Source organism: Scardinius erythrophthalmus (genome assembly GCF_964197995.2).
Source record: "Scardinius erythrophthalmus genome assembly, chromosome: 15".
Classification (NCBI taxonomy): Eukaryota; Metazoa; Chordata; class Actinopteri; order Cypriniformes; family Leuciscidae; genus Scardinius; species Scardinius erythrophthalmus.
Window position 1 is genome coordinate 34,362,860 of NC_138235.1, and position 21,567 is coordinate 34,384,426.

Sequence of the window (21,567 nt, forward strand, 5' to 3'; positions counted from 1 at the left end):
GAGGAACAATATCGTTGGAATCAGAATTTTTTTTCCAGCTGATGACTGATAAAAACATTGACAGCCAATCAGAATCCATCCAGCTTTAAAGAGCATTTAAAGCGGCAGACGACAAAACTGCAGCGTGCGTTTTGATTAATCAGATATTGATATTGTCCACTGGTGCGGTCACTAATAGTTATAGTTCTCGTTCTTGGTGTGAACAGGCCTTGATTTGTTTTTATTTATGTAAATGCATGCACACATGCATTAAGATGTTGTTATGTTGTTGTGCGTGTAGAAACTGAGAAGACCCCTGAGCAGCGAGCACAGGAGGAGCGGATCCTGCAGGAGATGCTGGACGTGGTGGACATGAGGGATTCACTGGTGGCCTTCCTGGAGGAGAAGAGGTTGAAGGAAGTCAATGACGAACTGTAGTTCTGTAGGCAGCCCAGGTCTGATCTGGGACTAAAACACATGCCACAACACCGTAAGGGAGTAGTTCACCATTAAGTTCATCATTTACTCACCCTCATGCTGTTCTAAACCTATGACTTTCTGCCTTCTGTGGAAAACAAAAGACATTTTTTTGCACAATCTTCTATTTTCCATACAATGAAATGAAATGGTACTTAAAGGGTTAGCTCACCCAAAAATGAAAATTCTGTCATTAATTACTCACCATTATTTAGTTCCAAACCCCTAAGACATTCGTTCATTATCTGAACACAAATAAAGATCTTTTTGATGAAATCCGAGAGCTTTCTGTCCCTCCATTGACAGCTACGCAACTACCACTTTGAGCTCGTCGAAAAGTTCATAAAGAGCTCGTAAAACTAATCCATATGAATTCATGTCTCTTTTGAGAAATTTGGACTCAACCGTTTAATTCATATGGATTAGTTTTACGATCATTTTATGAAGTGTCAAAGTGGTAGTCGTGTAGCGGTCAATGGAGGGACAGAAAGCTTTCAGATTTCGACGAGCTTCGTTTGTGTTTCAAGGATGAACGAAAGTCTTACGTGTTTGGAACGATAAGAGGGAGTAAATGATGACAGAATTTTCATTTTTAGGTGAGCTTTCCCTTTAAATCCAGTTTTATTACGTTTTTAAGAGAAAGACAGTCGTTAAATTTCAGCTTTCAGATTTTGAATGTTCAATGTCATTGTTGCCAAACATTAATGCTTCTCATGTGCCTCGTAACCAGTTTTTCAGTGCTCAAAATTTGAATATGCATATCTTCACATTACATGTGAGATTTTAGCGTTACAGTGGAGAGGATTTTCAGTAAACAACGACTTTTGTTTCAGTATGTTTCCACTGAAAAGCGACTCATTTAGACAACAGTATGGTGCTTTTCATCATTGTTTTAGGCCTTTACAGCTGTGTGAACATCCTGCACCCACATCTCTCGTGTGCTCGACGAAAAAAAGAAAAGACATGAGGGTGAAGAAATGATGCCAGAATATTTACTTTTGTGTGAACTGTCTCTATTGATTCACTGATATTGCGTATTTTAAAGAAACCCAATGACTCGACAAAAACTCTGCTCTTGAAAACCAAAGAGTTAAACACATCTGTGCGCACAGTCACTATGGTCTTGCTCCAAAATAAATGTGCTTTCTAACAGATATATAAACTCTGAAGACTGTGCCAAATGTTGTGAAACTTCACAGCCCGGACATGGCCTTTCCCGAGACCAACGGCGGTCACGATACAAACTCAAATACACGGACTATAGAATTTGCTGGGTCAGATGTATGAGCACACATGTGCAATTATATTGCATCTCGCACTTTTATAAAAGTCTATCAAGGTCATGTATGTTCTAAATATCAAGAGATTATATAAAAGGTATTTACACATTAATGCTGTTGTATTTGGCAGAACTTGATGCCAATATCATGTCTTAAACAGCACTCGCATTGTATTATTATGAATATATTATGGCTTTGCAACATTAAGAGATTCAATATCACAATGGGCTTTTGTGCAGTGTATCGTTTTGTTTTGTTTTTCTTGTAAGTGATTGTATTTCTCTTCACACATTATTATTATTATTATAATTATTCACTGATTTGATATTTTCTGCATGATCATGGTTTTGACTCTCAGGGGAACATCTGCCTGGCCCGGTTTCCATTTATATATTTCTACTTATGTATATTTGCGATGTGTTTACACGGTATGTCATACTCGTTCATGAATTCATTTTAGGGAGGCACAAAGGAAGTTGAGTGAAATTTAACAAGTCTGTTTGTTCCTTTGCTGTATGAAATTCCCACGGAGAATTATTACTTGGAACATTTATGTGTTTGATAAATTGGTTTTCATTTTTTGAGGCTCTGAGAATAATTAGTGCCATTAATTCTTGTCAGAGAAGAAATTTATGGTAGTGTGTTGGGAACAGTGGTGTAATTCTTGCTGTTTGCTTTTGTTCCCTGTATTTCTTTTCTTTAAACATGTTCACATACACAGCAGTGGTTTCTTTTCTATGGGGACAGTAATTCACTTAATATGCTAATAAAACATCTAGCACTTTTATGTTTTTCCTCTCGGTGGGGTTTCAGTGCTGTGAAAACGGCCTTGATTTCTTCCTGTACTTCAGAAACCGATTTTGAGCATTGACGTCATGGCTGCTTTGGCACGGACGTGTTATTCGACAGGTATTTTAAAATGTATTTGAAACCGTATGTACTTACATTTATCATGTTTGAAACATGACCTTGACATACTTACACTATACTATACTATACTGCAGAAATAGTTAGGGTAGGATGGTAGTATGCTGTTCTCCGCATATCCTTTGTCTGTTAATAAGTCCTTATGAAATCTTTGCAGAAATGGAGTAACCACATTCCTGTCACATAAAATGACATTTTCTCTCATTGCTTTTTTTGCTCTGAACTTGTTGGTGTTGTTGCGTTTTTTTAAAGGTCCACCATCACCACTAGAGGGCCTCCTTCATCAGTTTTACAAGGATGCACAAGGATCATGACAAGGTTTGATTTAGGTTCTATCTAGATTACTGATGTGAGTACTGAGTACACAATATATTGTATTATATAGTACTGTTTATGAAGTCAGTATACATGTTAATCACAAAATTCCCTTTTTCTACAGTAAATATTTAACTAGGCCTGTTTATTTATTTTGTATAATTAATGTTCTGTGTATTATTATTATTTTTATATTATTTCCTATGTTATTTTATCATTTATTTATATTTTATCAATATATTATTTAAACTCATTTGTGTATTTATTAATTATTTATACTCATTTATAAACAACGCAAAAAATATTTTTATTTCTCACATTAAGATAAAAAAATAAAGACTCAGAATATGTGGAATATAGTGCTTGAGTTGTATGGATTATGTTTATGGTGCTTAAATGTCATTTTTTTAAGCTTGGCAGCCCCAGTCCTAGTTTTATGGTATAGAAAATAGTTTCTTCAAATTATTTTGTGTTCCACAGATGATAGAAAGTCACTGGAATAACATGAAGGTTAGTAAATGATATAATTGAATTGTGTGTGTGTGTGTGGTCACAAGTCGGACTCTCTAATTGCAGTAAATTTAAGATATCTTCTTGCATGCAGGACACTTTCAGGACCTAAAAAATGGCATTCTCACCGAAAGACCAACCACCTTTGCAGCAGATCTAGGATCAGTTGACTTCAGATATTTGATGGTAACTGGATCAGGACACTGGTCCCAGAGCTGCACACACTGCAGGTTAATCCAAACTCCTCAATTTGCTTAGGATCAATTTGACGAGTTCCACATGGATGGGTCATAGAGGTTGATGTGGGTGTTGTAAACATACTGAATTATGCTTAGGTCAGATGCACGCTTCTTCTCTGCAGATGCAGAAACCTCTAATGCAATGCCATCATACATCAGTGCAGAGCCATCTGTGCACTCCTCCATCGAGAGCTCTACTGAAGCACAACAGATGCTCATTTGATTTGATGAGTATGTGCCTGTTCCTCAATCATGACCTTTTTAATCACTGATACTTTTTAAATTACATTTGCCGTTCCTCCTCTAGAGAATCAATTTGATTTGAGAGGGACAGAGAGAGAGAGAGAGACGTTTTTATTTATAAAATAGTCCATTTGTTCACAAGCTAGCATTTAACAATGAGTTGGGGTTTTTTCTCCCTCAATAGTTCATATTTGTTTTTAGCATATAACTATTATAATTGATGATGGCAATGCAAATACAATGAGAAAAAAAAAATCATAAAATGGTAAAATTATTATAGATGTCAGTGAAACCAGGTGATAATGTATTACAATTATACACATTTATAAAACATTTAGAATGCATTAATCACAAAATAAGCCATCATATGACTTGCAAATATAGTTAAAGTCGAATGGACAACTGTTATTATCTCCTTTTCTTCTGGTAAGCTTTTGTTGTATGGAAAAGAACATAAATCCTGGCTAATATCTTCTTTTGTTTTCCACATAAGAAAGAAAGTCACACTGGTTTGGAGCGATATATGACCGTAAATGATGACAGATCTTTTTACCAAGATTTTATTCTTTTTCTCTCCCTTTTTATCCTGTTATTGGTTACTTTATCATTGTCATGTGTCCTGTTACTTTCTCTCTTCCTCTATTACTCTCGGACACCTTTCATTTCACCAAACACAATCTGAGTTACATAAGACATCATTGGTCATGAACGCTTTCCAGTGACATCACTGTCAGATTATGGCTTTAGATTAGAGCTGCTTTTTACTGTCCAGCCGAAGCACAGTAGAGGTTTGTCTGCAATAATCAGCTTTGATTTAGAGTTATGTAAAATTGCTTTAAGGATATTACATTTGACCATAGAAAAAAGGTGTCAGAGGATTGATGGTAACACTATCGTATAGTATTAGGACGGTTTTCTGTTGCTGCTGTGCTGCTGGTGACTAACAACCAACTCTTGCTTATATTTATTCTATACTGTATGCTCATTTTTGTTCTGTATACTGTATGATGACAACCCATCATGGATAATCCCCCATTAGCATCACACATAATGGAATTTAGAACGGTTTCAGATGGTTAAATTTGTCCCTTCAGACGACTCAACCTACCCCTGTCCTGAGGCTACAAAGAACAATGATTGTGATTTATTAATTATTAGTTTTTATTTAAAGCCTCTTTTGATGCCATCTAGTGCCATCTTGTATACCTGATTTCATGGTCAGTGTCATTTCCTGATAAAAGTAGTTGAGGCACAGACGATCTTCACTAAATGCTCACCCTGAGTTGAGCTCCAGGTGCATGACGGAGAGAACACGCAAACTTACTATAATATCTGATATGATCCTTCTTAAAACATTCTCCAGCATGTGGGCTTACACTGTGTTTTTCATCTGCATGAAAGGTAAGCTATTTAAAAGCTGACGTTGTTTTCTGTTTGTTTTCAAGCAGACTACTGTTTTAGTGGTTGTGGTCATTGGTTAGTCTGCATGCTGTCAATCTGAAACCCTGGTTCTGTCATGCTAACTAAATTTCCCGTGAAATGTCTAACATACTTGATAGTTGTATGATAGCTTAATAGTTATTTAAAACTGAATACTGCATGGTTGATAACACAGATGTTCCAGGTGTTGTACCAGCTCGTCTAATTGTCGTTGATGTCTGTTTGTTTTTAGTTGTGTGTTATTTTTCTATCTTTTTATGTAAATAATTTTTGTTTTAGATCTAGTGAATGGTAATAGGGATGAGCTAAAGATTGTGATAAATGGAAAAGTCACTCTGCAAACAGGAGTTACTCGTCTACCGAGAGATGCTGAAGTGATGTGGCTGTTTGACAGTGGCAACCAAACTACCCGTATAGCACAGCTGTTTCAAGGAGCAGTTTTCACTCATTATGAACCGAAACTCATCAACAGACTGCAGCTGGACAGAGAAACTGGATCACTGACTATCTGGAACATCAGCACCAGTGAATCTGGATCTTATGAAGTCGCCATTACTGAATTAATGTTCTGGAAGATGTTCAAAGTTGATGTTTATGGTAAGATTTAGTTGCAGCCAATACAATTATTTTTGTGATAACGATTTATAATGATTCTCTCTCTCTCCTCTCCCTCTCCCTCTCCCTCTCCCTCTCCCTCTCCCTCTCCCTCTCCCTCTATCTCTCTCTCTCTCTCCCTCCCTCCCTCCCTGCCATCAGGATTGGCTCACTAATGAGTATAAACCAAGCACAAAGTAAGTCTTTTTCTCTTACCCAGTAGTGACTTACAAGCTTAGTAGCGACAGTAACATTAGAAGTTGTGCAATTAAAAAAATGAAAAAATGCACGTTCAAACAGCAACAGTACAGAGAATTGTGAGGCACTTTTTGGTAGAGTTCAGAAGCTCATTCCCCCATTCAGTGATAATAAGTGTGCATCCCAATTTCCGTACATATTTTTTTTCTAACTGGCAAGATGTTTGTATGCATCACCTTTACAGCTACAGAACAAGCAATTAAAGAATACATTGCAACCCAATGATTGACAATTTAACGTTTGTACTTAATCTGTGTCACACAAGACGCCAAAAAATTGCCACTCTGATTGGCAGCTACATGGGCTCATGAAGCAACAGTTTGATTTTAAAAACGAGTCAAAAATGCTTAAAAACTGACTTAACTTTAAAATGTTCAAGAGTAACCTTATGATCTGATGTATTACCAGGTGCATTGATGCAATCACAGGTGATGGAAGACCCAAACCAAGAACTCTGTTCTGTGCTTTGTTCTGTAAAAAATGAACGAGACGTGTCCATCTCCTGGTATAAAGGGGTTGAAATGGTGAACCAGACCAGCAATCCTGATCTCAGCATTAACCTGAGTTTACCATTAGAGCTCCATTATAATGATCCGGAGACCTACAGCTGCACAGCCGCCAATCCAGTGAGCAATAAAACCGTTCATCTCAACATGAAAAAGATCTGCCCACAACATGAAGGTGCAAAATGTCACATCTCTTCCTGCCACAACGATCTCTGTGCAGCTTACATGTCTCTTAATAGATGATGCCAGTTGTTGACTTCATGCCTGTCACTTTCTTCTTTATCAGATTCTCCGGAGCATTGTGGTCCCACTGAGGTTCTGATCCGACTGGTTCTGTCTGGTTTGGTGGGAATTGGCACTGTTTCCTTTCTGGTTGAGCATGTGATGTCCTGCTCAGCTCGGGGAAGAGCTTCATCTGTGTGCTAAAGATACTGCCATGGTAGTTTCTAAGGTTAGACAGCAGCAAAAGAAATGACTAAAATTCAGATGGTTTTCAAAAACTATTCTGTAAATCTAGAGTGCTGCCGGGGTGATGTATTTTTTTGTACTTGTTTTTGTACTTTAGTTTCCTGTTCAGAAGAGGTGTAATATTTTAAGGAAAATTAGATTTTGTTGTTCTGCCTTTCTGACAACCCACATTCAAAGACCTCAGATGTTCTATCACGCATCTTCTGAGATTTCAATGAAAAGGAAGTGATCCACATTCAGTGGAACAGGAAGTAGTCTAGTGGCATGAGGTATGAGCTTTATGAAACCACTTTGTGTGTAAAGATGTTGCCATAAGGGCCCAGCAAACTTTTTAACCTGAAGCGCCATTGTCTGTTTTTATTTTAAATAAAATAAAGTGCCATTTTAAATATTTCTTTCAAAGCAACAAATTCAACAAAACAGAACTATGGACTATCTTCCAGTCATCCACACCAGTTTACTTGTTAAAAAGAGGGGCTGAATTCAGAATAACACACCAATTATGCTACGTATTGTAAGTTAAGTCAGAGACACCATCATGTCTCTCAATTGAGAGTCTCAGGCTGCATTTATGCCCCTCCCTTGCTAACTTCCCTCTGCTCGTTCACTTGGATACATCATTGCTTAGGTTGCATGAATTCCCACTACTGGCGAAACCCTTGAAATATGTTTAAATGGAACATTGAACATGGAACATAAGCCCCTGATCAATTAAAATAAATGCAGGTAAATTAAGTCTGAGCTCTGCAAGTTGCTAGCCTGGAAATCCAGACCTAAATCTGAAAGATTAATGGTCTGGCGTCGACTAATGAAAATCGTCCAGCTCGAGGGGCGCACCAAGCATGCATTTGAAAATCTCAAAATGCATACATTTGAAAATTGGATAACACTACGACCAATCACAAAAAGCCGCATACGCTTAGCTACCAGCCGAGCTAACTGGTAGATTAGACTCTTGTCGTATCCAGTCGTCAAAACAGCAAAAACACCCTTCTTGCAAAGGAACGATTCGAGCACCATCTTCTGTTCCTCCTTTAGATAAAAAGCCATGTCTAACTTGTTCATTGTAGCGGCCAAAGCCGTTTCAAACAACTGGTGTTCATCCAGAGCCATCTTGCAATGTTTACTAATGACTTTGACGTCGCATCGCTGTCGTCATCTCGCCTCTGGCCCGCCTATATCAGATAACCCGATGTGATTGGTGCAAGGGCATATTTACCCGACGCCAGAGCAACTCACTGAGCAAACTCAACTTGTGCTCTCGTGAGAACTCTGGATTTCCAGGGTAACAAGTTGCTGCTGTGACGTCACAATCGCAGACTCGGTCCCTTTGTCAAAATTGAGGGGTTGAGGGTCTGTCTAAATAAACTTCCCTCGCCAACTTGATGAAGTTGAACACACTTCAAAAGGGCAGCAAGGATTTCCCCAAGGGAACTACTTAGGGAAGTTCATGAGTGTATGTCTAAAAGTGGAGTAAAATGTAGCCTCAGTTGGCACTCCCAATGACTGCCCATGGCCCGCACTCCAACTGTTAAGATCTAATCTGATTGGCTGATTGTAAGAAACTACCATGAGGGCACATGGGTGTTTTTAACACCCTGGGGCCCAGATTCACAGACAGGGCTTAGATTAAGCCAGGAGCTGGCCTTAGTTAATTTAAATATTTTTTTTAAATGTGCCTTAGAAAAAAAAGATTCCTTGTCTGCATCTTCATAAAAACAATGGCACTGATATTTTAAGATAAGTCAGTGCAACTTACTTTCATTTAAGACATGCATTTTAGTCTGGGACTAGGCTTAATTCTTGTCTGTGAAACCGACATCTGGACCATCAGAATGCCAGAACGCAAACTAAACCAAATCCGATGTTTAAACCGAACTGGCAGTTAGTGCTTTTCAGAATGAAACACTGGATTTGCCAAAGTTTTTGAGGTTAGTGAAATCAAAAATATTCAGTTTGAGGCACTTTTTTCTGAAAAGAAAACTAATAATGACACAAGAAGGCCCATAATTAGGCTGTATATGTTTATTTAGTGAAGCAGTGAAAATAATAAATAATATATACAGAATAAAAAAAAAAGTGCACAAGTTGATTTAAAATTAAAACAGGAAAGAAATAAAACTTTTATGGTAATAACCTTCATATCCTAATCCTTCAAGGTACTGTAAACATGAAAAACAGTTTTATTCACATTTGTTAGAAGTGAGTTGAGTAAAACCGTTTCTCTTGCGAAACCACCAAGTCAGTCCTTTTCGAACTTCAATGTTGGAGTCCCATTCCTTCAGTTTCTTTGCAACTCAAGTGTTTGAGTTGTATTCAACCTAGAACAATTCAAACAATGTCTTATCGATTTCCATAAATGTTTGTGTGTATTTGAACTGACTTTATATGTCAGTTATTAAACTATTCTAATGATACAGAAGCACTCAAGATCATATTATATTACAACTGAACTGGCTTAAAGCATGAATGGTCCCAATCAGTTATTTTGTAATACAGAAATTGCATTGCAAAAAATATCATTATGTCCTTATTATGAGAGAGAGAATGTATTTTATGTAAATTTCTTCTTGATATACACAGTATTAACATGTTCATATTCAGCCTACTGTAGCTGAACTTCCTAAAAACCTTTACGCCATTATCAGCTATCATGTATGGGAATTATGTACATATCCCACTGAAGATGCATTGGAATGCAAGTAAATTATATTTCACTCAGAATTCAGATACTATATGAAACACGTTTATGCCAGGTGTAAAAGACGTGAATACTCACTCCTGATGCTTTCTTCGTGAGAAATCTTGCCAGTTCACACTACAGAATTGACTTGTCCGTTCCTCCGCTTCTGCACACAAATGATTTTATGCTGTAATTTTGTAATTTGTAAGACTTGTAATTACCATACTTAGTTTGAGTAGTTAAAACCATATGTAATGAGAATAACGAACTACAAACTAGAAAGTGTGGCTTTTGAATTAAAATTATCATATGCTTTGCCTATACTCCACTGTTATACCTCGATTTATAATTAGACTTGGTATTGACATTGCTGTGAAAGAGTTTTTCCTGATGAGAATTTCTGTATTGCGCATTTTTACACTGAATGTCATCAGATCTTTAACCAAAACCTATGAATGCAGCCTTCATAAAAACAAAAAAACAAGATAGGCTACTTCTTTCATATAATGATTAAACCCCAGTTAAAGGGTTAGTTCACCCTAATGCCGGGGCTTGACGACTAGCTGAAACGTTCTAAGACTGAACTGAACACACTTACAGACGGTTTCCAATGACTGGAGCAGATTTTAAACAAAGTAATAGTATTAGTATGAATGAATACAGTATTGGAAAAACAGTAGGCAAAAAGTACCCGGATGACCTTCTACTTCCGGCGAGATTCTGAAGTGCGCTTTCGATGGTAGGGATGAGTGATATCACTTATTTTAATTTTCCATCCGATATCGATACCAATACCGATATATCTAAATTAAGCTGAACTTTTTGAAAGTCATGTTTTTTTTTAACATTCAATAGGCCTTGACTGTGAATTATTAGAATATGTTTTTGTTTACACTTTAAGAAATAAAATGCATAAAATTGTATTTTTAGATTCTCACTGGGGTAGTAATCTCAAAGATGCACTTCTCTACCCCTAAGGGTGCATATTAGTAGCATATAAACAAGTTTGCACCCTTTAAGGGTAGATAACCTTTGAGTGTAACTTATGAAAAATAACTATGGAGTTGCATAAGTAAAATTGCAGTAACCATGTTTTTATTATGATCATGATTTTAATATCTGAAACTAATGTGAGTGTCTGAAATTGGCCACAAAAAAATGTCAGTAACAGATTTTAGTAGAAAATCAGATTAGGGCTACACTGTAAAAAAAATCCTGTTGTTTTTACGGGAAAAAACTGGCAGCTGTGGTTACCAGAACAATACTGTAAAAAACACATCAAACCGTAAACATACTTATGGAGTTACATGTAAATTTAACATTTTAAACATGTATATTTAACATTGGATTTCAGTAATATGATATAATGATAATTTACCGACCTATTGAAGTATTAATATCTGTTTTATACCATAGTATTACACTGACAGACCAACAATCAGTAATGAGAGTTACATGATTAATCAAAGATCATCACAAGTAGTTCTTCCACAAGAAAGTTAATATTAATATATAGAAGGTGCACAGGGTCATTCACACAAACATTAAAGACCATCATGCTAACACATGAAATTTTAAAAATACAATAAACATTAATCAAACAACATTAAATGTAACATAAAACCCTAATGTACATAACTAAAAAACTAAGAAAACTATGACAAAACGTAGTTATTTCAACAAAAATACATCAAATGTGAAGTGTCACGCAGGGAATTGTGGGAATGTCAATTTCCAAAAACTGTAAATTTAACGGTATTTTACAGTAAAATGACATTAAATGTACCATTAGATCTATCACAGTTGTTTACCGTATATAGTACGGAAACTTTCTGTTAACCAATTAACAGTTTTTCACTGTAGCATTTTTACAGTCTTTTACTGTTAAAATCACAATAATTTTTACAGTGTAGTTTTAACTGCAGTGTGAATATACTGTAGCCCTTGTGAACAAATTTATGCTATGAAAATTTAATTTGTTTATTTTTAATACCGTGTTTGTGTTTTGAAAATGTTGCATGTTATTAATCCTAACCTACTTAACATCAGAGCTAAAACTGTGAATTTGGGCACTTTTGTTTGGCGATGTTCTGTATGATGATATTAAACATTGTTAAATTGATTCTTGGTCAAATGTCTGAAGGAACTTCTCTAGTCTGGGATTGTGAAGTTCAAGAACAAAACTGCCCTGAATAATGTGCAATAATGCACATGGTGTTTACCGTATCATAGCTGTTAATGAGAGGTAAAATAAAAACAGTTAAATTATTGTGATAATACTTACATTCCATTTGTAACAGCCAACAACACCAACAACAACAACAACAACACCACCAGCAACACCACCAGCAATAGCTCCAATATGTTTGGATGCCCCGGGAGTGTCTGAAGTTGAGCTATAGAAGGGTGTTGCAGTACTGAACTTTGAGTTGGATATTTCTGGGCTGATGGTTGAGTGTAGAGGTTCTGTAAGGGTCACAAGAACAATACATTTATAAAACTGTAGGCTAACTTCTCTACTGCCCACATGAACTCCAAAACAAACATAAATTGGATAGTGTCAAATGTTATATAAAAAGTTTAGCCATACAGTAACTCACTCTTTGCAGTAACATTATAACATTGCTTCTCTCCTGATATGGGTTCTGCCCTGTAGCATTTGTTAGAGGTGACATTATTTAGAATTACACCATCAGGCGCTACTGAAACATTAGGTGCCATCCTGCTGGTGGTGCAGTTCTCATCAGGGCCACAGTATTGACCGATCGGACCGATCTTATCCTCTGTTTTGCAATCGATTTCATAGAAATGAGTCAATCCAGAAGTTGTGTAGCGTAGTGTAGCATTTTCACCCTCGATTACATTCACCTCCTCACATTTCATGCAAGAACCTGCCAAAATAAATATTTGAACTGTAAGTTAATAGCACAGATTAATTATTTGATTTACATTCCGATTTTATAATCATTTGCTGTAAATTATCAAAACACAGATTTGCAGTAAAACATTTATGAGAACTGTGCCCAAGGATTAAAATGAACATTTATTTTAGTAAATATTTTGAATAAAATTCCACTCAGAACTCCAAATGTGATTCTAAAGTACTTGGGCAGAAACAAGACTGTTAGCAGAAATTAGACAAAAATCTGTTAGTTTTCCAGCAATGCGCGGTTATCGGCCGATTTGGATCACCTAAAAACAGCAAATATCATTCCAAAATCAGCCATCATTCAACCAGCAGCTTTTTCAGATATTAGTGATATATTAAGTTACTGAAATGATATTATAATAGTCTTTTTCTCATAAATAATATCTCATGAAATGTACAGAGCATGCTAAAAAGTTCATTAAACGAGTAATTTCATCCCAAATATATGTGTGCTAAGTATTATCTACACTGTAGCATAGCTGCGCGCTTGGCAGTTATTTTCACGTGGGCAATGATGGCCGCCATTGATACAGTTTGTGCTAGCGTCAGAACTACTCGGTTACTATCGTAACTTCGGTTCCCTGAGAGCAGAGATACGAAGTGACCGTTCTCGAAAGCGAATCAACCCGTCTCTTCATTTTGTTTGGAACTTCTGTTAACAAAATTGCCGGGAGCATATAACATCAGTCAATTATGATGTTTTGAAAGGTTTTACATGTCTAGACACACCAGGTGTTTGTGTTTCTCAGTCGCTGAAATGAGCCAGTTGAACAGCGCAGGCAAGATTCAACTTGAAAATCAAAATAATGAAAACAATATAAATCATGTCTTACCTGTGGCAAGTATAGTCATCAACATCAACACCACCACACACATCATGATCATTCATTAAAACACTTCTGTGTTATGCTTGGATTTGCTTCAACGCACCAACTGTCCGTTTCCCGCCAAAGAAACACTTCCGGCAAAATCTTGTTGGGGTTGGATTGTTGCATTATTGCTGCGTTACTGCCACTTGACTACACTTCATTTCTTTAAAAGTCTCTTGTCCAGTCCAGTCTTTTTGAGAAAATAAAAACACCCTTACTGCCTGCTCATTCTAAAATACTTTTAATATTGTTCTCTAGCTGTCCTATTTCCTGTAATTGAATCATCATTCTTGTCTTTCTAGAGTGAAGTTGAACGGTCTCAGTCTTGAACGGTAGCTTGCTCCTTATTACTTGCTCTCTACGATTCATATCTTTATTTCTTAATATACCTACTCTGCTTTGTATTGAGGATGAATGTCTCCCTTTTACTGCATTATCCCACTGTTGTTGACATTTGTTTTTCATATTTAGAAAATCCATTATCCAATTAGACATTTTTCCTCTAACACCCATCAAATGCATTTTGATTAAAAGTCCTTTTTCCATAGCATATCATCGGCCTTTTCAATCAAAAATACAGCCATCACTGTTTCTTTACTTGCTTGGGCTTTTCGTACTTCATCCTCAAGTCATATTATTGGACTCTGTAGTACAGTACTTCTTCCTTTTCTAAATCCATGTTGGTATGTTGCTATCAAATTTATACTCTTCAGAAAGTACATTAATCTCTCATTTGTGACCCTGCACAAAGTCACGCGGGTCAATTTTTTTTTATTTAGATTTATATATTATCTGAAAGCTGTATAAATAAGCTTTTAATCTAAGTTTTTTAGGATATAACAATATTTGACCAAGATACAACTATTTGAACATCTGGAATCTGAGGGTGCAAAGAAATCAAAACATTGAGAAAATCGCCTTTAAAGTTGTCCATTTATGTTTGTGATTGTGCTGCATTCACTCACAAAAATAAGTGTTTTACATATTTACGGATGGAAATTTATAAAATATCTTCATGGAACATGATCTTTACATAATATCCTAATGATTTTTGGCATAAAAGAAAAATCTATAATTTTGACCCATACAATGTATTGTTGGCTATTGCCACAAATATACCCGTGCAACTTGTGACTGGTTTTGTGATCCAGGGTCACATATATCCTACATTCTATTAATTTACAAATGTGTGATGTCAGGGCAATAGGTCTGTCATTTCTTGGCCTGCTGTTATTCTTTCCAGGTTTTATTATTGGTATGATTATTGCCTCTTTCCAGCTTTCTGGCATTCTACTTTCTTCCTACACTTTGTTATACAGCAGTAGTAATTTCTCAAGACTTTCAAAGCTTGGGTGTTTTTTGGATAGATTTGAAAAGTGATCACTTCCAACAGTCGAGAGAATTGGGAAGTGAGATGGTGAGTTTATGCACGCTCAGACGTGAGGTCCTTGGATGCAGACTGGTGTCTTCCCGAAAGCCATCAGCGGCAGACGGTTGGAGATACCTCCACTTTATTGAGGGATTGAGAGACATAGAGGCAGAAGTCATTGAAATAACTCTATTGAAGGGTAGGAGGTCACTAGGAAGCTGGGAGTTGCTACTAGTGTGTCTGGCAAAACGACACTCTCTGACACTAACATTCAGACAGGGGAGCCCCGAATTTAGTGATTCAGGAAGTCAGGAATAGTATTTTAGCCTTTAGTTAAATATGATTGTTATTTTTCTTGTGATTATGACTATTTTAATTTTCTATAAAAGCACTTTGAATTACCATTGTGTCTGAAATGTGCTATATAAATAAGCTTGCCTTGTCTAACTTAAGTATTCACACTCAACTTTTTAGGTTAACTCAACTAATTCGCTCCAGTTAAAGTCAACTTAAAAACTTGTTTATCTAATGAGTAGCAGGTAGTTCTTTGAACTTAAAAATTCTTGTCAAGGCAACTATAGAATGTTTAGCATTTAGCAATGCAATCCATGGATTGTGTCTTAAATAAATACAAACATTCATGTTATTTAAAGGTAGGGTATGGGATTTGCAAAATGGCCCGCAGATTTTGAAAATACACAACTCAAATGGTCCTACCTTCTTTCCTCCAACGCTGGCCCTGACTCCACCCATTCGAAGAACATGGATGCGCAATCATGCATGGGGGAGGGGGTATGGTACGACCGTTTGATTGACGAACTTACTGTCCAATGATTCTAGGTGGTCTTGGAAATGATTGGCTGGAGTTTTTCGAGTCCTACCCATTCCACAGATGATTAAATTGCTTAATTTTCATTTCAGTGCTTCTAACTCAGTGGCTGTAAGTGGGTTAGGAATAGGATTTCAAGTGATTTTGAAAAAATGGACAAAAAAGAAAATCACATACCCCACCTTTAACTAAACATTATCTGCTGGGACAAAACTGTCTGCTTATTGAAAGCTCATCATGAGCATGTTTCTGTAGTGCAGCTACAGGTTGGCGTATAAATTACGTTATTTGTGAACACTTTTTAAAATTTGGGCTTCTTTACATTGCAGTTGGAGGTACTTGCACAAGATAGTCAACATCATTGTGAACTGCATGAAACTACACATTGACTGGGCGCTGCACCTGCATGGTAAGTTGGCAACACGTTATGGATGTTTTCGAAACACTGCTTCATGAAACCTTTTAATCAGTGGTTCGCAGAGCGTATCAAACTGGCCAAGTCATGTGATGTCAGCAATCGAGGCTGGGGTGTTGATCCCAAAGTAAACCCACAAACCATTTTGGGTTTTTACAGGGTTTTTCAAACTGGGGTCCTAGAGGATCCATGGGAAAGTAAAAAAAAAAAAAAAAAAAAAGTACTTTTTTTATGCTTTTGATTTAAATAAATAAGTTTATTAAAATTAATGAAATAAATAAATTAAATAACTAAATAAAAAAAATAAAAAAAGCATCTAATAGTACAATGATCATAAAACCGGTAATAACGCAACAATAGAAACTAAATATTTTTAACGGTAATAATATGATTTTTTTTTTACAGGATAAATTGGGTCTTTATACTTAAAACATATATAGCTCTTTTAAATTTTAGAATTGGGGTCCCTATGAGAACGATCATATTTGGGGTTCCATGGCATCTAAAAGATTTAAAGCCCCTGGTCCAATAAATGTTTTTAAATTATGCATAAATTAATGAAATAACAAAATGTCATATTCAATTGTATTTAATAATTTGTAGCATATGTTAATTGTGTTTCATATGTTTACACTCAACTATTAGTTTGTAAAAGGTTTCATTATAAATGTTTGGGCTGATATAATTAAACTATTTGGGAAGCTCAATGTCTTGATAGTGCTGAGACTAAGTCACAGTATAACAAGAAATATTTGTGATTTTATCCTGGGATAGGAGAAATTATTATTTTTATGGTGTGCCTATAAATACATAATAAAATGACTAATGCAGTGTAGCTCTACATTGTGTACTGGATATTCCATATTTAGTTACCTCTTCTCCATTATGTAACTTCAAAATCGAATTGAGGACATCATTATCTTTTGTACTTGCAGGGTTCGTAAATCAGTTGTTCTGTCCGTATAATTACTTAAAAAAAACAGGCCTTTTTAAGACTGTCACTGTGAGTCCTGCTGCAAACACATTTATCCATTTAGGGGCTGTTTGACTTGGCAGAGTGACGGATGCGCTGGCAGGCGAGATTTGCACCAAATACGACTGAACTTCTGCCAAAGGAAAACAGGAAGAAATCCAGGAACTAAACGATCATTCCAAAACAGATTCAAAGTTAGATGTGGTCCATATCCCCTATAATATCTCCTGATAAGAGACCCACAGAGTCCCAGCAGAACCATTTAAAGAGCTCGGAACGAGAAGACTGTTGGGTTTGTGACTTTTGGGTTGGGTTTGTGATCTTATGTGACTGATAGTAGATTACCTTGTCAGCTGGACCAGAACACCAGTTTCTCTGGGATGAATCTTCACATGCAGTCGGGACCAAAAGTCTGACAGTACACATGTGGGTCCATACATACTACCATTTGAAAGTTTGTTATAATCGTAGTATGTAACAAAGTCCACTGAAGGCAAGCTTGATTAACCCATGTGCAGTTTTATTGAACCCAGGTGCAGTTTTATTAAACCCAGTGTGAACAAATACAAAAGAGCCAAAAACTTGACTTAAACTTGACTATGAACATAAACATGAGACATGGACTCATCAAACAATGGTTACAGAGACAAAGCTGACAAGAGACAATGCAAACATAAGGGCTATTGCAGCGCTATCTCACGACCAATTCGTACGAGTGATTCAAATTCGTGCGATTTGTCTAAACCCACGTGATGGTTAGGTTTAGGGGCGGGGTCAGGGGAAGGTCATTCATACGAATTGGGAAACTCGTAAAATATGTACGATTTAGCAAAAATATTACTAAATCGTACAAGTGAAGTCATATGAATTCCTACGAATTAGCCACCTCGTAAAATTCGTACGAATTGCCGTAAGATCGGGTTGGCTATATACACAGACTAATGACTGAATGAGGGACACCTGTGCGCAATCAAACAATGATCCAATGAAAACAAGACACATGAACCGGGGAAACACATGACAGGATCACATGATGGGGTAAGAAAATCACATGACAAAAGCAGGAACATCATAATGAGACAACTTCAAAATAAGAAAAACAAGCAAATAAAAAAAGAGTATAAAGGGGCCTTGAATCACGTTCAGTCTCTTGTGTGTTACGTGTTACTGGCTGCAGTTCACTTAACAGCCACTGGCGTCGCTAATAACAAGGGTTTTTGAATTCTACATAGTCCCTTTAATATAAAGCATTGCATTTGATATAATTCACACACAAAAAAAAAAAAAAAAAAATCATGGCTAACAGACAGGGAGGATATAGTAACACTTTCCGATGATGCAGAAACAATTCTGGCTGTGTATGGTTTGTCAATCTGTGAAATGTCTTCATTGCAGATGTTTGTGTATGATATCTAGAGCAAATGTTATTTGTAATATCTGTTCATGGCACTGGGTGTTTGATATTTTCTGAAAGTGAATAGCGTCCTCTGTGAGACCTCTTAGTTGGAAACAGGTTCTTCGTCTCCACATTCTTATTCCTATTTACGCAAATCATCCTCCCTGAAACAGAACTATCTAGAGATCTTCACGTCCGGTTATCTCCCATGTTTCCTTTCCCCACCATGGCAACACCGTACACATAGTGTTTTAATGAGAGAACTGTCTCGCCCAGGTTCATCATGTCTCTCCCAGGATACATACGACAACATCTTGAAAACAAGTCAGACTTCCACCGGTCCTGACAGCGTAACGTTTGCCACAGGACACAGTTCTGCCAGCGATGCCTTCATACTTCATCAAGCAACACAAAGCGCTGGTCAGCAAAAAACAGCATCACAAAGGTAAGCTGGAAGAAACCTCGAATTTATCTTCTGTGCCAGGCAGAAATATTGGACTCATTTGAGTGAATTTGTTCCACATGGTTGTAAAAACCTTTTGATATAACGGCTTTTGCTTAAATGCTTGAAATTGTGTTCGACAAATAGTTTTGTAGACAAATAATTGTGCATACATATGAATTTGCTTATATAACAAACATTTTTACAATGAAATTTTGTAACTTTTCAAATTAAAATATTAAAACCTTTAATAGTTTTGATTACATTTCAAAATAATAATAAATAATATAGATTTTTAATAATCATGTAAATGTTACAGTTTTATTTTTACACATTGCTATATTTTGATATTAATTAAATGTATATTTGTTTTTATTAAATAATCAGTAAGTATTAAATCTGCATTCAAAATATAGATTTTCAATAATAATGTAAATGTTATTGTTCAATTTTTACACATTGCTATTTTGATATTAATAAAATGTATATTTGTTTATATTTATAATACAATAAAGTTCAAAATACATATTACATTTTATATAATATAATTTTTTTTTTGCATTAAGATTTCTGTTTTTATTTATTTTTGCATAAAGATAATGAGAATTGGTCAAGAAAACATGCATAATTGTCACAAGAAATATTTTTCTTCTAAAATAAAAATTCAGTAGGTGTGTACAAACTTGACTGCTGAATTATTAATATATATATATATATATATATATATATATATATACAAATATTTTGTGTATATATATATATATATATATATATACATATATATACATATACATTCAAAATGTAAAAACAAAAAGTAAACAAATTATATTTCAATTATATCAAATTCTATAAATTATATTAATATTTCTTTTGTAGACAGTGGCCTTTAATGTCATTGCATGTCCAGTAATAAGTGAAGTAAAATTCACGTTTGAGATTTACTTAAGCCTATTAAAGCAGGAAGTGTCACAGTGTGTTTTATGGGATTATCCTGACTGGCCCAACAGGTCGCATGCAATAATCTCTCCTTGAGCTCACTGTACAACTCTGATGCGACCTAGGGAAAACTAGAGAAAACTGAAACACTTGAATGGTCCTTTTTCTTTTGATTTTGGTGTGAAATGTGATCTGGACATGTTTTTGTGACATTCACATGCATTCGGGTTAGCAATAAAGTCACCGTACCATTGCTATCACTCACACATCTGTGTAATATGTCTGTGTAATTGGATGTTTTTGTTTGCCAAGTTATAGGTTGGTAAAACAATACATTTAACCTTGACTGAACCTACAATAAGAAATAAGCATCCTGCACTTATATTGTGCATCTTATTGAGGAGAATCATGCACTGCACATTCTTTTAAGTGATTGGACTTGAATTTCATGTGGTGGAGGTGAACAAATTTCACAGTCCTGAATCATAGAGACCAGATGTGTTCCATTTAAGCATGGCATTTAACATGGCAATGTGCTGAATGCAGTACCACTCAGAACACCTTCGCAACCATATAGCAATGCAATGGCATTGTAGTGTGGGAGTTTTACACATGCAAACACCACTCTCATTTTCAGAAACTACAAAAATCAAGTTTGGTTGATTGTCAGATAATGTTTTTAGTGCCATTTCCACCATGTTTTCATGGCAAATTCCCTTTAAGGCAAGTCATTTCACTCGGTGGCCATCTTTGAAACGCCTCTTGGGCAGCTATTTCAGTCATGCAAGTGCAGCTCTTATCTCTTTGAATGGGGAAACATCAAATTCTCTAAAACTGTTTACCAAGCTTACGATTAAATTTCATATTTGAATGAAATCTGACAATAACTGTCTGACAAGACTGCAGCTGCAGTGACGCGATGACTACCAATTGGCAATTGGCTCTTTTATTTAGAAAGCGATAGGCTACTTATTACGCCATATTGCGCATTGCACTTTCTCCCATTCATAGTAACAGACATTAACACCCACCAACCCACCAAATGCTGTGTATTTCAGCAGTGGCGTGTAACACAGTCACTCCTAGCCACTTTGGCGGGTTGAATTTTATATATATATACACATTTTATAATTGTAGACTTTTAAAAAGGCAACTGAAATAATAAACTAAGTAAAATGTAGTGTTGTCAGAAATATAGTTTTTTTTTTTTTTTTTTTTACACATATCAATACTGAAATATCTGAAACGCTTCCAATACTCATTTTCCGCAGAATAGACGCCCAAGGCCCTGTCCCAAATGGCGCACTTCATGTGGACTTTCGGTCTCGTGGACTTAAATTGCGCGTGCTCGCCGAGTCTACGAGTCCGTAGGCCGTCCCATTCAGCATTTTAACGCTCTGAAGTGTGCTCAGCAGTGCCCCCTTTGTACCCTTGAAGCGGTCTTCCACGAAGCCCGCATAGATGCAGGCTCCACACACTTTAACTACCCA

The 21,567-nt window shown here is 36.1% G+C and overlaps 1 protein-coding gene across 3 annotated transcripts in view; it reads left to right on the top strand.

The window, feature by feature from the left end:
• Positions 1 to 7,622, top strand: part of mical1 (microtubule associated monooxygenase, calponin and LIM domain containing 1) — a 45,844-nt gene extending 38,222 nt beyond the window's left edge. Inside the window, exons 24-33 of one of the 3 annotated variants that reach the window (XM_081386468.1) lie at positions 281 to 389; positions 2,550 to 2,645; positions 2,916 to 2,981; positions 3,459 to 3,488; positions 3,583 to 3,718; positions 3,850 to 3,958; positions 5,883 to 6,007; positions 6,167 to 6,201; positions 6,671 to 6,943; positions 7,055 to 7,622. In XM_081386468.1, coding sequence (XP_081242594.1) covers positions 281 to 389; positions 2,550 to 2,607 — 167 coding nt within the window. In that variant the 3' untranslated portion in view covers positions 2,608 to 2,645; positions 2,916 to 2,981; positions 3,459 to 3,488; ... (4 more) ...; positions 6,671 to 6,943; positions 7,055 to 7,622. Of the gene's footprint in view, positions 1 to 280; positions 2,322 to 2,549; positions 2,724 to 2,915; positions 2,982 to 3,458; positions 3,489 to 3,582; positions 3,719 to 3,849; positions 3,959 to 5,882; positions 6,008 to 6,166; positions 6,202 to 6,670; positions 6,944 to 7,054 lie in introns of those variants that run through there. The other 2 variants (XM_081386469.1, XM_081386470.1) reach the window with 2 other exon arrangements.
• Positions 7,623 to 21,567: the final 13,945 nt, after the last annotated feature.